The following is a 14,407-nucleotide window of genomic DNA, read 5'->3' as shown; positions in this document are numbered from 1 at the left end:
TTGGTTGGTTTGGTTCGGTTATGACAGTTTAATTTTATTATTAAGTCATTATAAAATTTTAATTGAGCAATTTCTAGTTTTATTTAATGAACAGAATTATTTTTTTCTATTAATAAACTTTTTTATATTATTTCATTATCAGCAATTTTGGTTAGTTTTGTTAGGTTATGATAGTAATTTTATAATAAAAAAATTATAAAATTGAATTTGAGGCATTTATAATTTTACTTTATGAACAGGACTATTTTTGCGATTAGTAAACCTTCATTGCCAAAATGCTCTCGCTACTACAGCGCTGTTCACGGAGGAATTTTGAACTAATGCCTCAATCGTATCTCCCCTAAGTCAGACCCGAAAAAAACCTCAACCTTAACCTGTCAGAATCAGGACCAGACCAGACCAGACCAGGTCCAGGACTCAGGACTCAGACTCAGACAGACTCAGGACTCAGGAGGGAGGAGAATAGTAGATCAGCGGAGATAGCAATTAACCTTAAAAAAATATAATTTAATCGTAAATTGTTCCATCTCATATTTCAACTGCACCTAATAATAATAAGTTAATAATTAAAATATAATTTTAGAAATGCTACGACCGAAGATTTTAACTCAGGTATTAAGCCAAGCAAACACTGGAGGAGTTGAGAATACACTGTAAGTAATAAGTTAGGCCTAAGGTTAAGTCGTTAATTTATTTAGGCTCAATTAATCAAAAGCTGAAACTATTAAGGACAATGTTTCAATTTAAAATTAAAGCGATATCTTTTCAGGGCCAGGTGTAGCATTTTGGAGCCCCTAGGCCCAAATAATTTTCCGCCCCCTTGGCTGGTCGCCTAAAGTTTTCCTTCAAACCTTTACTAAAAGCTATATCATGCCCATAGGCCTAACTTAATTGCTTGAATACCACTCCTCGTCGGAATTTTATCATTGCAAGTTTTTTGAAGAATTGACTTGTTTAGCCTTAACAAAATGCCGTCTTAAACACTTTTAGCAATTGTATGCTCATGATTGTGGGACTGAAAGAAAACAACTCAACCGACCGAACATTCCTGCAAAAAACATGGCAATTGATTCCAATTTCAGGCCCAAAAACATGAACTCCTTACAGTACGGTACGTGATACCATAGATTAAACATACTCCTTTAGTAGATTAGCTGAAAACTAGGTACTCGTGTTATTTATAAATTGTTAATCCAAAATATAACGATAGGCCTATAATCCTAAACAATAGGTCGTCTCCTGGTTATATTATAATAAATTAAAACACATCATAGAACTAAATTATCCCTAAAATAATAGAAAGTAAATTACGTCAAAACTGACGTCCAGTGTCACCAACATGAACTAGACATGAAAACACTTTTGAATTAACAATGTGATAAGAAGTCAATTTGAGTTCTAGGCTATGGTTCTGTTTAATCTATGGCGATACTGCATGTAGGCTAGGTTATATTTCCAAAGCAAGATTTGTATTTGTTATTTTGGTTCAATAAATGAGTTATGAGTTAAAACAGAGCAATATTACTGCAACCATACCGATCTTTATGTCTGAGGAGAAAATGACAGCATTAATGGTGCTTTGGAGGGTAGCCTATTGAACTTTTCTAAAACCTATTGCAAACTGAGATTAATATTTTTTTGATAATTTTAAAGATAGGCCTACATTCATAGTTTTTTTAACCCTCCGAGCGTCACTCGTCGAAAAATCGACTCACGACACACTTTGTGCAGTGTCACGCGTCGATTTTTCGACACACGAACATCGTTTACGGCGAAGGCTCTATGACTGACTGAATTGGATTGAACTGGATCGAGTTAGGTATCGTTCTTTTCGTTAGATTCTAAGCTTTCTCCAGAGGTCTGTCTCTAAGCGCTTTATGTTCTCCGAGCCGATCGTAATTGTTGCAGACAGCTGACGTTCGTGTTTTAGACAACTTGGTTATTTCACATCGGTGACTTGTGTGTTTTTGTACGTTTATCGTCGTTTTTAGTGGTAAAAATGGACAGTAGTGATATACGTAATGCACTAGAAGATGATATTAGTGATGTTGAAGGACTTATTGACGATCCGGATGAAGTAGGTGGTGATATTGATGTTTATCAGCCAGATTCCTAGCTATGGTTAGGCTATGCATTCTTAGCTAAACGCTATGTACTGAAATCTGTTTTTTGCCCATAACTTAAGCCTGGTTTACACGGGTCGAGTATGTCAGACGAGTTATTCGGCCCAGTTACTAGGCCCAGTTGTTGATTTGTTCAACTCGCCCGGTACTCGACTGGACTGTCTACACGCGTTCCTATTTCAAACAGGGACAGTGTAGGCACAGAGAAGTAATTTTTATTATTTCTATATGGTGAAGTGTATTCCGTATACCGTATCTTTTGTGTTAAATGTTGTTTGAGTTTAAAATGGCCCTTCAAGAGTTTAATACTGAATCTACACAATAGCTTAATTAGGCTGAATCACTGAATTAGATTATTAGATATAAAACTGAATCACCACTTAAATTCAGAGGTTGCTTAAAAGCTTTTTTGCAAATAACTTGTAAACGGTGAGGAAATAGAGCAAAGTGAAAGGTGATATTCTGAAAGAAAATAAGATTGGTTACAAATTACTATTCTTCATTTCTTTAAAATAATATGTAAAGGCAGCCAAAAGTTGCCTCAAAAAAAAAAATTGAAAACACCGTTTTCAATGTAATTCTAATAGAACATATGCTTTCTAACGAACCATTGATTAATAAAATCAGTCCAGTATAACTGTAGATCTTAAGTTGTTGTACAACAATTTTAAAAACTAAATTCTATAAGAGTAGATTTACGAGACAATGCAACACAGTACTGTTCAACTTGTACTTGTACAAAATCACTTGTACTGTTCAAATAAACCATTGTCATTGAGCATTGAGGGTGAGTAGGCCTACACTACTCACTGAACTAACCTCAATACTGATCATTGTGTGTCAGTGTGTGATCGGTGATCGACTCACTCAGTGTCCACAAAAAAAATTAAAAAAAATCATTCTGTGGACGCTGGACTCACTTGATAGCAGTAGGCCCTAAACAGATGTTTCACGGGCAAATCGTGGTAGTAGGGGTAGCTACTGGGCCGAGCAACTCGGTTTTCAACTAAATCACTCGACTCGCTCTCAATTGACCTCTTTTTATCAACTCGCCCTTTGCTCGACTCGTCTGCATGTCTACACCATGCGAGTTAGAGAGCGAGTGGCAACTCCTACACTGACTCGCCCGCTGTACTCGACCCGTGTAAACCAGGCTTTATTTATTTGCAAATCTACTTCCTTATATTATTATTTATTTGTAATCCTCATAAAATTTAGAACAAAGTGGCTATTTTCAAATATTTATAGGCCTATAATTTATACAATTTCATTGAGCGCGAACTTATTTTTTTTTTTCAATTTTTCCAAAATAATTTTTTTTTACGGTACCTAAAAAATTTTTTTGAAACAAATATTCCTTATGTTTTATATATGACATTGAAGCCCATGATTTTCCAAACAAAATGGTACGGTATATAGAAAAGTAGAATTAACATTGTTTTAAGCTTCTCAGATCCGTTTTAATAAAACCTTGCAAATGCGCTAAAAATAGGTGGACATTAAGGCCTAAACTATGGACACTCGGAGGGTTAAATATTCAGCACAACGTGCAATGCAGGGCCTATTATATATTTTAACTTGATCCTGCAGATTGCTGTAAACTAATCAAAAGATTAGTTAGTAGGGTAACGTTTGTTTTGTGAGGTGAGAGTGGTAACAGCGTCTAGCACACATGCGCCCCTAATCACTCCGATCAGTAGCGCCGAGCCAGCATAGTGGCAGTGCAGTGGCAATATGATGCGTACCGCTCGGGTGCTTGTCAACATCCCTACAGACTACCCGTATAACCGATGAAATTGATGCGTAATTCTGAAAAATAGTTTACATTTTCTAGCAATTATTTCTTCCTATGAACCTAGAGTTTTTTTTATCCATTTACTTTTATTTTTAAATATAAACAAAAATTCCTCTCGGCCGTGCGCCCTTTAAGAGCTCGTGCCCATAGGCCCGAGCCTATTGGGAAATCCGGCCCTGTATCTCAGACCCAGATTTGCAGTTGTCGGTCGGCGTTTAATTAATGAATTAATCACTATTCACATAAGTAGTGTAAAATGCACCTTAACCCATTGGCGCCGACTTACGAGCGTTACTCGTACGGCCGCTGCAGGCCCGGCGGCCGACTTACGAGTGCCGCTCGTGTCACCGCTAGGCAGCGCCATTAGTTATTTAGTTATTATTATTTTTCGCCCTTTTAGCGAATTTCCCATATAGGGAATAAGCTATTACCGTAGTACTCATGGTAAGACCTGGACCCGGGACCAATTTACTTTTTCGTTTTGAGGTCCCTAGAGGCCAAAAACACCATCAGTTCGAATTCATATAGCATATATATATAGATATATATATATATTTATATATGTGTCCGTTAGCGCAATAACTCGAGCAAAAATCATCCGATTTTTATGAAATTTGGGACAAATGTGTAAACCTACGTTTATTCGAACGAGTTTGCGAACCAGCATGATCGGATTATGGGAAGAGGGGTTTATGGGGGGTTTTATGTGGTAAAAATTGGTTTTTCCCATTTTTTACCCTAAAAACATAAAATTTAGCAACTTCTTTCCAAACCATTTTGTAGAGCTTAAAAAAACCAATAATTTAGTAAAGCGTTATTATGCGCCTAATGGCTACGGAGAAAATTAAAAAAATTGTAAATTTAAAATTCCCATGTTATTCTTATATGGAGAAAATTGTAAACTGTTGTAGTTTGCTTGTTTATGAGCATATTTTGATCAAATTTGGAAAAAACACTTTTTTACCACCCTCCCTGTTGCAGCCAACCTAAGTACTCGTTAAACTAATGCTATTTAAATAGGGAATAAATGTAATATTTTTAAGGAGACATTTTAGTGTAAATCCAATCAGGCAAATGGAAATTCGCTTAGTCTGCAGGTTTGCTGCGGCGGGGGTATTTGTTTCTTCTTACTATTATAATGTTTATAAATATCTTGCTTCTTGATTTGCGTATTTACTCATTTATTTTAGCGAATAACAAACAATTTTGTGTTGCCATGGAAACCACATATCACCAAAAATCAGCTGCGGTAAGGTAAACAAACAATAAAAAAAAAATATTATTACTTATAAAAGTACACAACTTTTAATTTTTCTACGTAGGGAATCGATTGAACTTTATTGGTGTCTGGATTAATCTTGGAATTTGTATATCAAGTTTACTTTCAAAATATTGTTTTTAAAATTTTTATTTTCATAATCTTTAACCCTCCGGGTGTCATGCGTCGCTGCAGCGACTCACGAACACTTTTTACGGCGAAGGCTTTCCACTTAATTCTTGGTTTTTTAAGTGGTCTTTTATCTTGTGGTACTATGGAATATACTTTTAAAAGTTGATTTATCTCCTATCCACCACGCATAGCCTGCCCATCCAAGCCTTACTTCTGGAAAGCACCCCTATATCTGGGTGTTTACACATTTCTCATAGCTCTCTGTTTGTTTTTATCTCGACCTCCGTTATCTTGAACTGGTCTGTATATTTTGTCTGCACTTTTCAATACTATGGGGAGAGTTATGGTATGGTATGAGTCGACTTTGGTTTCTACTGCACCTTGCAGCTCGTTGGACAGTTTTGTAGAGATCTACTACACCAATTGACGCTTTCATTACTAACCAAAATTATAGTATGACTCACATACATTCGGACATACAGAATAAGAAGTATCAAGACGTAAACCACTTATATCTTAAACGATTAAGCAATAAATTTCTGAAAAAGGATTTCCCAAATATGAGATGAAATTTCCATGGCATAAACTAAATAACTTACTTACACAGTTTGCATTTACGACAAAACTTGATTAAACTGTTTGAGATGTATAGATCAAAATAACACATTTCCTGATAAAGCAGATCCTTCACGGTAGAAAAAAAAATAAATTTTTAAAGTGAAATAGTATGCAGGCCAACACCGAAGAACAATATTTTTGTATACAAACAACTTGTAACATAAACATTTCAATGACAGTTTATAACCAGCTGTTAGTTTAACCAGCACTGAAAATACTTTGAATTGCTAGCGTCGGCTGCTAGGCTTTAAAAAAATTGAAACTTAATTTCTAAAAAACTGAAACCCTAAATTAAAATTATGGCTTCGACATTCCCTAGTTCTCAAAATTATCTTTCTTTCAACACAAAAATCATGAAAATCGGTCAAGTGGTTGATTCAGAATCGCGAAATAATAAAACCCTGTTTCGTTTTAATATTATAGATAGATTTAAACATATATAGGGCCTACTTATACCAGATGTGAGGTCTATATAATCTCATCGAAGCTTTAAAAAAATCTTGAATTTCACCTAGTCCTTTTTTCCAGACTACTGAACCACGAAGGCACTCTTCTAGCGTACAGTGGTTTTGGAGACAGAGATGCTACAGTCATAGCAGCAATAGCTAGCAACATTTGGTCAGCTTATGAAAAAAATGGGCGAAATGCTCTAAAAGAAGACAAACTGCAACTGGTTCTAATGGAGTGCTCAGTAAGTTGACTAAAGAAAAACACTATGCCTACTACTAGCCTTAATTATTTGGTGTTCATCCCTTGGGGAATCTTGTTTTTAACCAATAACTTATATGTGGGTAGATCAGGAGAGATATAACTCACAGAGTTTTTCTTTTTATGGGTAACTAGCTGTTTGCCTGTTCTATGTACGGGAATCTTGTAGTAAGTTAAAACCTTATATTCAAAACAGGAGTTGGTTTGCATATTTAGTGTGCATTTTTCCAGATATGCTGGCAAAACTATTACTGTATACTATAGGAATACATATAAACCTTCGCAAATACAATATCTGACAGTTTCAAAGCTAAAACGAATGCTTCACAATTAAATGTCACCCGATCGTGTTCGTCCATATTTTATATCTAATGATAAAAGGAATTGCTTTAGAGATCTATTAGGCATAGCCCTAAGGTAGGCCTGTAATTGAAAGTTACTTTTCACACTGGTTAAAAGTAGGCCTAGTTAAAATACTACCTTAACCTCACTACTGCACACTTTATTCGGGTTGAAATTTTCCTTAACAAAGGTGATCTTGTCTTTTCCACGAAACACTGAGAAATAAGGACATTCATGTGTTACCAACAGACATACACACACAAATACTGAATTGAATTAGGGGATTTGCTACACTTTAACCCAAACAAATTACAAACACAATAATTATTTGAAATTTTGATAGTGTCATCAAATTTTATGATAGGCCCTAATCGTTTTTAGGCCTAATCAAACTATAAAATTTGTGTAAATCCGTTGGCAAATATATAAATAAGTAAATAGATACACAGTCCACAAAACATTTATACGTTAACAACGCCAAGTTTAAAAACTCAAAATTCTACAACTTGCTACCACAACAATTTAAACGTCTACACAACAATAAAACATTTGTCCAACACCTAAAAAAATACCTCACCAATAGACCATATTACAACATAAACGAATACACAGAGGAACATTCATACACACACATACGCCAGCTCACTTCGTGAACATACAGCGAAATCCCGTCCAGACGGAAGAACTATGACGATTCCCCGATATACGGATTGTGGTGAAGACATCGAAGGTAAAAGGTAAAAGATGGTTTGCTAAAAAATCGTTCACTCACGTTTTATCATTTTCATAGCATAAACCATTTTGGAGTCCGGACCGAAAATGCAAAAACTATACAGTAAGACATCAATTTAAATTGAATAAAAAAATTATAACCCTTTAATAGCATTATTTGTAAGCAACTTTTAATGTTAACATAGGCCTATTAATGACAGTTTGAAAGAACCACCTTTATCTAAACAAAGGTTTCTTATTTAAAAGATTGCGTAATCTCTAAACGATAATCAGTACATATATCTAGAAAAAGTACCGATATCGTTGTCGAAATGTAAGTAAGTAGTAACCAAAAGTGACACATTTGGAAAAGCGAGTTTAGCTACATCTGTAAGTTAAACTTCTGTTACGATCACAGCGAAATCAGAAAGATCTTCCGAGATCGCAGCAACATCCACAATCACCCACTGCAGTTATGATTTTTTACTTTGCACTTTACACAACTGTTCTTGAAGCGCCGTCAATGAGTGAAAACCTTTTTTGTATGCTATTGGTGACGATGATTAAATAAATGTAAGTTGCCCAGCACTAATACAACACTGATTCACGGTATTTTCCCCGGTTATCAAAACTCAAGAACAATCGTTATGCTTGCGATTAATTAAACCGGTTAAGTAAGGCACAACGTTTTTAATCTCACTTGATTTGGATGTGCTAACAAAACTTGATCGGAAATGGTTGCAGTATTTGTAAACAACTCTTAATGTAAACATATCAGTGACAGCTAGAAGTGAGAACTAATCCAAACAGCTGATCGTTATTTCATAAAGTGTAATAGTAAACATTGGGAGAAAATTTGACAAAAATCAAACAAAATTGGGTTTTTGATGGTTCGTTATTTTGTTTTCAAAGAAGCGAGGCCATGTTTTTATAGCCAAAGACACTCTCACCAATCCAGTAAATACAGAAAAATGATTAGAACCTTGATCGGTACTCTAGTTTTCTAGGAGTAGGCGGCGTAAAATGGCATTTTGGCATCACAGACGGAATGACAGAATGGAAAACAGACAGGCAGACAGAAATTGAGATAAGACTCGTTTCGGCTTTCTTAGGCTACGAAACGTAAAAATAACCAAAAACTGCATGATTCTAAGCAATGTAGGCCTACAGACAAAACTGTAATTCTATTTATATAGATTAAATCATAAACACTGTATTAAATATCTACATGCATTTTCAATTTGTACATGTAGTTTAAATATAAGATAATAAGTTATGAGAATAAAACTGCTCTTGGCTACAAAAAGCACACAATTTAGATCTAGGCCTCAAAACAGAGAGAGACAGAATTGCACTCGGAAACTTAATGGCGCGAGGACACAACCTACTACTTTGCTGTTCTGTTGAAAACCCTACAATTTTATGCTGTGTCTTTCATATTACCTGGGCAGTTTCTGACCATATAGCGAGGTAAATGTTTTTTTATCAATTCACAGTTAGACAAATATTATTATCATTACAACAAAGCTAAGTTATAATAATTGCATGGTTCTCTACCATCATACTCTTCTATACACTTTTTGAAAAATTTGTTCTTTTATGGTTTTTAACCGAATGGCAAAAACCTTAAAGTGTGAAAGGAGCGTAAGGATTGGTAATAAAGCATTTCGGTGATTGATCAACTTGCTGACATAATATTTGCATGTATAAAAGGTTTAATTTTTAACCAAACTTTCACATTCTAGGATGCTGGGCTCTATCCAAAACCCATTTTACACATTATTTAAGACTAGGTCTAATGCATGGTGGAAGTGAGACGGGTACGTGCTACTGCACATCGTAGCTGAGTGAGGGTGGTGCGGGGCAGGGTATTGTGACATCGCCTTGGGGGCAAACAGCCTAGCGACCATATCGAGCAGTGACGCTGCTCTAATAAAATTGTAATTTGAAATAGTTAGAACCGAGAAAAATCCTGAAACATTGCATAGTCATAGACGATTAACAGGATGCTTATGATTTAAATGTTTTGCAGCTCTCGATCGTTTTAAAAACTATCTTGAGCCGGCAAAACCTAATTATTGGCACTAGGTACAAAATATACCATTTAATTTTGTTGAATATTGCAACCCAACTCATCTAGTCTGGATTAGTGATGGACCATCATATGTTTTTACATTTTACATATGCAGTTGTTTACAAAATATAATTCAGTGTTGTGTTTGTAAGAAAATAAAAGAGTTTACAACAAATTTATTCTTTCATTAACTTTAATTTCACCAACAAAGGTTATGGGCCATTTGGAATGATAAAATAATCATTTTACAGTATTCTGTGCTTAAAAATAAGTAAAATGAGTTTTGGCTATAGAATTGAACCTTTGAAACGAAATAATTATGACACTTGGAAAATTCAAGCTGAAGCTATATTAATCCAACAAAACCTAATGGAATATGTATCTGGGGAGAACAAATGTCCTGAGGATGAAGTTGGTAAGAATACCTGGATACAGTTAAAGATCTTAAAGCAAAATCAGAACTAATATTGATAATTTCACCTAGTGAATTGAAATTAGTAAAAAACTGCAAAACTTCCAAAGAAGTATGGGATTGCCTGCAGAACAATTACCAAAGTTCTGGTCCTGCAAGGAAAGCCACATTAATAGCAGTTAATAGTTCATAAAATGAAAGATGGGGAAGATGCTAGGGATCATGTCAACAAATTTATGGAGATCGTTGACAAACTTCAAGAAATGGACATAATTATCAATTCAGACTTACTTAGCATTATGCTACTTTACAGCTTATCATCATCATTTGAAAATTTCCGTGTAGCAATTGAGTCTAGAGACACTTTACCTTCTCCTAATGATTTAAAAATAAAAGTAATTGAGGAGAGTGAAGCTAGGTCAAAAGACACTTGTACGAATAATGAAGATACATTGTATTGCAAAACAAAGCAGTTCAACTCCAAGAAAGGTATTCAAAACACTTATAGTCATAAAAAACCAGATGAGAACAACACTACAAAAGTAGGTTTCAAAGTTAAATGTTTTAGATGTGAAAAAATTGGACACAAAGCCAACAACTGTAGATCCAAACAAATGGGAAATAGTTTTAAAGCAGAGGCTGAATGTTTCTCTTCAAATTTGAACATTTTAGGTTCTACTTCATCTGATTGGTGTATTGATAGTGGATGTACATCGCACATGTGTGGAGAGAAATCACAGTTCAGAGATATCAAAAATTCAAACGGAATTTTGAAACTTGCTTCTAAAGGAAAGACATCTGACGTTTCTGGAACAGGAACGGTTTCACTGGAATTAAAAAAATTCTGAAATCATACATTTGATTGAATAACACTCTGTTTGTACCAGACTTGGCAACAAATCTAATGAGTGTCAGTAAAATAACAGATAAAGGATTTAAAGTGATTTTTGAAAAAGAGAAAGCTGTCGTCCAAAACCAAAGAGGAAATGTAATTGTGGCAGCTGAACGTCAGGGTGGTCTTTATTATGTCAAAAGTACAAAATCTGTAATGGTAAATGAAAAATCAAACTATACAAAAGAACCTGAGATCATAGATTGGCATAAGAAGTTAGGTCATCTAAACGAGGTTGACTTAAAAACAGCTTTAAAAAATGAATCTTTGAATGGATTAACCTTCAACATGAAAGACAAAATTGGAGAATGTGAAACGTGTATTAAAGGAAAATTGACACAAACACCATTTCAATCAAGAAAGATTGCAAATAATGTAGGCTTGTTAGAAGTCATACATTCTGACATTGTAGGTCCTATGAAAGTAACTACACCTGGAGGAAATAAGTATTTTGGAACATTCATTGATGAACATTCAAGATACTGCTATGTATATTTTTTGAAAAGTAAAGACGAAATTTTTGAACGTTTCAAAGAATATAAATATGAGGTGGAAAATCAAACAGGAAATAAAATCAAGTTTCTGCAAACAGATAACGGCAAAGAATATTGTAATGATGAATTTGACAAGTTCTTGAAAGAAAGTGGTATAAGGCGAAGACTAACAGTTCCATACACGCCTTAACAAAATGGTTTGGCTGAAAGAAAAAATAGAACATTATTGGATATGGCAAGATGTTTACTGATAGAATCAAATCTACCAGGATGTATGTGGGCTGAAGCTATTAACACATCTAACTATATAAGAAATCGATGCCCTTCAAAAGCTACTGAACACTTAACGCCATATGAAAAATGGACTGGAAGAAAGCCTTCAGCAAGAAACTTGAAAGTATTTGGATCAAAAGTATTTGTATTAAACAAAGCTTCAAGAAAAGGAAAATTTTATCCGAAAGCGGAGCAAGGAATATTTGTGGGGTATGCAAGCAATTCAAAAGCATACAGAATTTGGATGCCACAACAAAAGCAGGTTAAAATTGCAAGAGATGTAAAAGTTCTTTCAAAAATGTACTATGAAAGAAATGAAGATGTAAATGATTACAATCTTCTTGAGCAAAATAAAATAAAAGAAAGTGATACAAAAGATCAAGATTTTTGCATTATTCCGATCAAACAGAGCGAAAATAATGATGACCAGTCTGATTTTGACACTATATTTGAAGAAGAAAATGACAGTGAAATGGAAAATGATATTATTTTCGAAGATGATATTGAAAATCAACCTGATGATTCACCAAGCTCAAATGATATTGAAAATCAACCTGATGACTCACTAAGCTCAAATGAACATTTAGACACTGATGAAATAAGGGTATCACAGAAAAGGCAAAGAAAACCTCCTCTTTGGACAAAAGATTATCAAATGTCAGCTACCTGCAATGAAGATTCAACTTTAGAATCTTCAGAGGAATGGAATGAAGCAATAAGAGAGGAAATAAAAGCTCATTTAAAAAATGAAACTTGGGTGCTCGAGGATAGAAACAAAGATATTAATGTAATTGGTTGTAAAATGGTATTAAAGAAGAAACTAAAACCAAATGGAGAGCTAGAAAGAAGAAAAGCACGATTGGTAGCAAAAGGATTTGCACAAAAACCAGGCATTGACTACGATGAAACTTTTGTTCCGGTAGCAAAGCTAAGTTCAATAAGACTTATGCTTGGACTTGCTGTTGAAGATGATCTAAGTATTGATCAAATGGACGTTTCAACTGCTTTTCTAAATGGAGAAATAAAAGAAAAAGTTTACATGGAACTTCCTAACAACTTTGAGAGATACCTCCAAGAAATAATGGTGGATGAGAGTGAAAATGAAGATAAAAAACTATTCAACAAAACAACGAAAATGATTACTGACTTAAAAAATGCTCAAAACAAAAAGGTTTGTCTACTAAAAAAGGCCAGCTGTAACTCCACTAACACCAGGTCTAAAATTGGTTAAAGGACATGAGAAAGATTGTAACTACCCATACCAAAATTTAATCGGTTCATTGATGTATTTGTCAATAGCCACAAGACCTGACATAACACATGCTGTGAGTTACCTGAGCCAATATAACTCTTGTTTTGAAAAGGAACACTGGATTGCTGCAAAGAGGGTTCTCAGATATTTGCAAGGCTCAAAGAACTTGTGTCTTGAATTTTTCAAAACAGGAAAGCCATTAATTGGAGCAGCAGATGCAGATTGGGCATGCAGTGAAGACAGGAGATCATACACCGGTTACTGTTTTAAATTTGGCGGGGCTGTAATCTCCTGGGAATCAAAAAAAGCAGAGGACTGTAGCTCTGTCTACGAGTGAAGCGGAATACATGTCATTGACTGAAGCAGCAAAAGAAGCCATTCATTTAAAACAATTGATTAATGATATGGGAAGACCTCAAGAAGTCATTGAAATATTTTGTGATAACCAATCAGCTATTACAATGGCTAAAAACTCCATTATAGGAAGTAAATCTAAACATATCAGTATCAGAGAACATTTTATACGGGAAAAAGTACAAAATGGAGAAATAAAATTGAACTACCAACCCACAGAATACATGGTTGCTGATATTTTTACTAAAGGACTAAGCGAACCAAAACATCACAAATTTCAAAAGTGCCTAGGACTTTTACCTAGCTAAGTTGGGTGAGGGGGGATGTTGAATATTGCAACCCAACTCATCTAGTCTGGATTAGTGATGGACCATCATATGTTTTTACATTTTACATATGCAGTTGTTTACAAAATATAATTTAGTGTTGTGTTTGTAAGAAAATAAAAGAGTTTACAACAAATTTATTCTTTCATTAACTTTAATTTCACCAACAAATTTTGTAGCTAGTTATAATTTGTATTTTGTCTGTGGAATCAGCAGTCATAGACAAACTCTGCCTGTGCGCCTGCTGGGTTGCTATAGTTGTACTCCTTCAATCACCTTAATTTGTTATTATGGGTATTTAATCGGTATGAATCATTAAGGAATATTTAATGTAATACAAATTTAATTGTGAACCCTCCAGTAGGCCTAATCTGACAGTGTTAAATTTTCATATAACTTTCTTTTTTCAGTCAGGTAAAGTGGCTATCACACAAGTGGCTAATATTCTGCTGTGTCTTTATGCCCAAGAATCTGTTGGATTTGGCATCCTACGAGAAAAAGCGCAAGCCCTGGCTCAATACCTTGAGGGACCTCTTCGTCTAGTCACTACATCATAATTCTTGTCTTTCAGCCATAACAAAATAAGTTTTACTAAATACTATTGTGTACTCTATGTAAATAAAGTTTATATTCAACTATTTTA

The 14,407-nt window shown here is 34.6% G+C and overlaps 1 protein-coding gene across 1 annotated transcript; it reads left to right on the top strand.

The window, feature by feature from the left end:
• The first annotated feature begins 447 nt into the window (after positions 1-447).
• LOC129000180 (ragulator complex protein LAMTOR2-like) lies at positions 448-14,402 on the top strand. The gene is made up of 3 exons (XM_054427125.1): positions 448-653; positions 6,455-6,617; positions 14,175-14,402. The coding sequence occupies exons 1-3, from the start codon at positions 586-588 to the stop codon at positions 14,319-14,321; spliced, it is 378 nt and encodes a 125-aa protein (XP_054283100.1). The 5' UTR covers positions 448-585; the 3' UTR covers positions 14,322-14,402.
• The last annotated feature ends 5 nt before the right edge of the window (positions 14,403-14,407 follow it).

This window comes from Macrosteles quadrilineatus, unplaced genomic scaffold (assembly GCF_028750875.1).
Source record: "Macrosteles quadrilineatus isolate MER2022 unplaced genomic scaffold, UCM_ALF_1.0 Scaffold_8__2_contigs__length_117827958, whole genome shotgun sequence".
In the NCBI taxonomy this organism is placed as follows: Eukaryota; Metazoa; Arthropoda; class Insecta; order Hemiptera; family Cicadellidae; genus Macrosteles; species Macrosteles quadrilineatus.
Note: the sequence above shows the minus strand (reverse complement) of the source record. Positions and strands in the feature narration are given on the sequence as shown.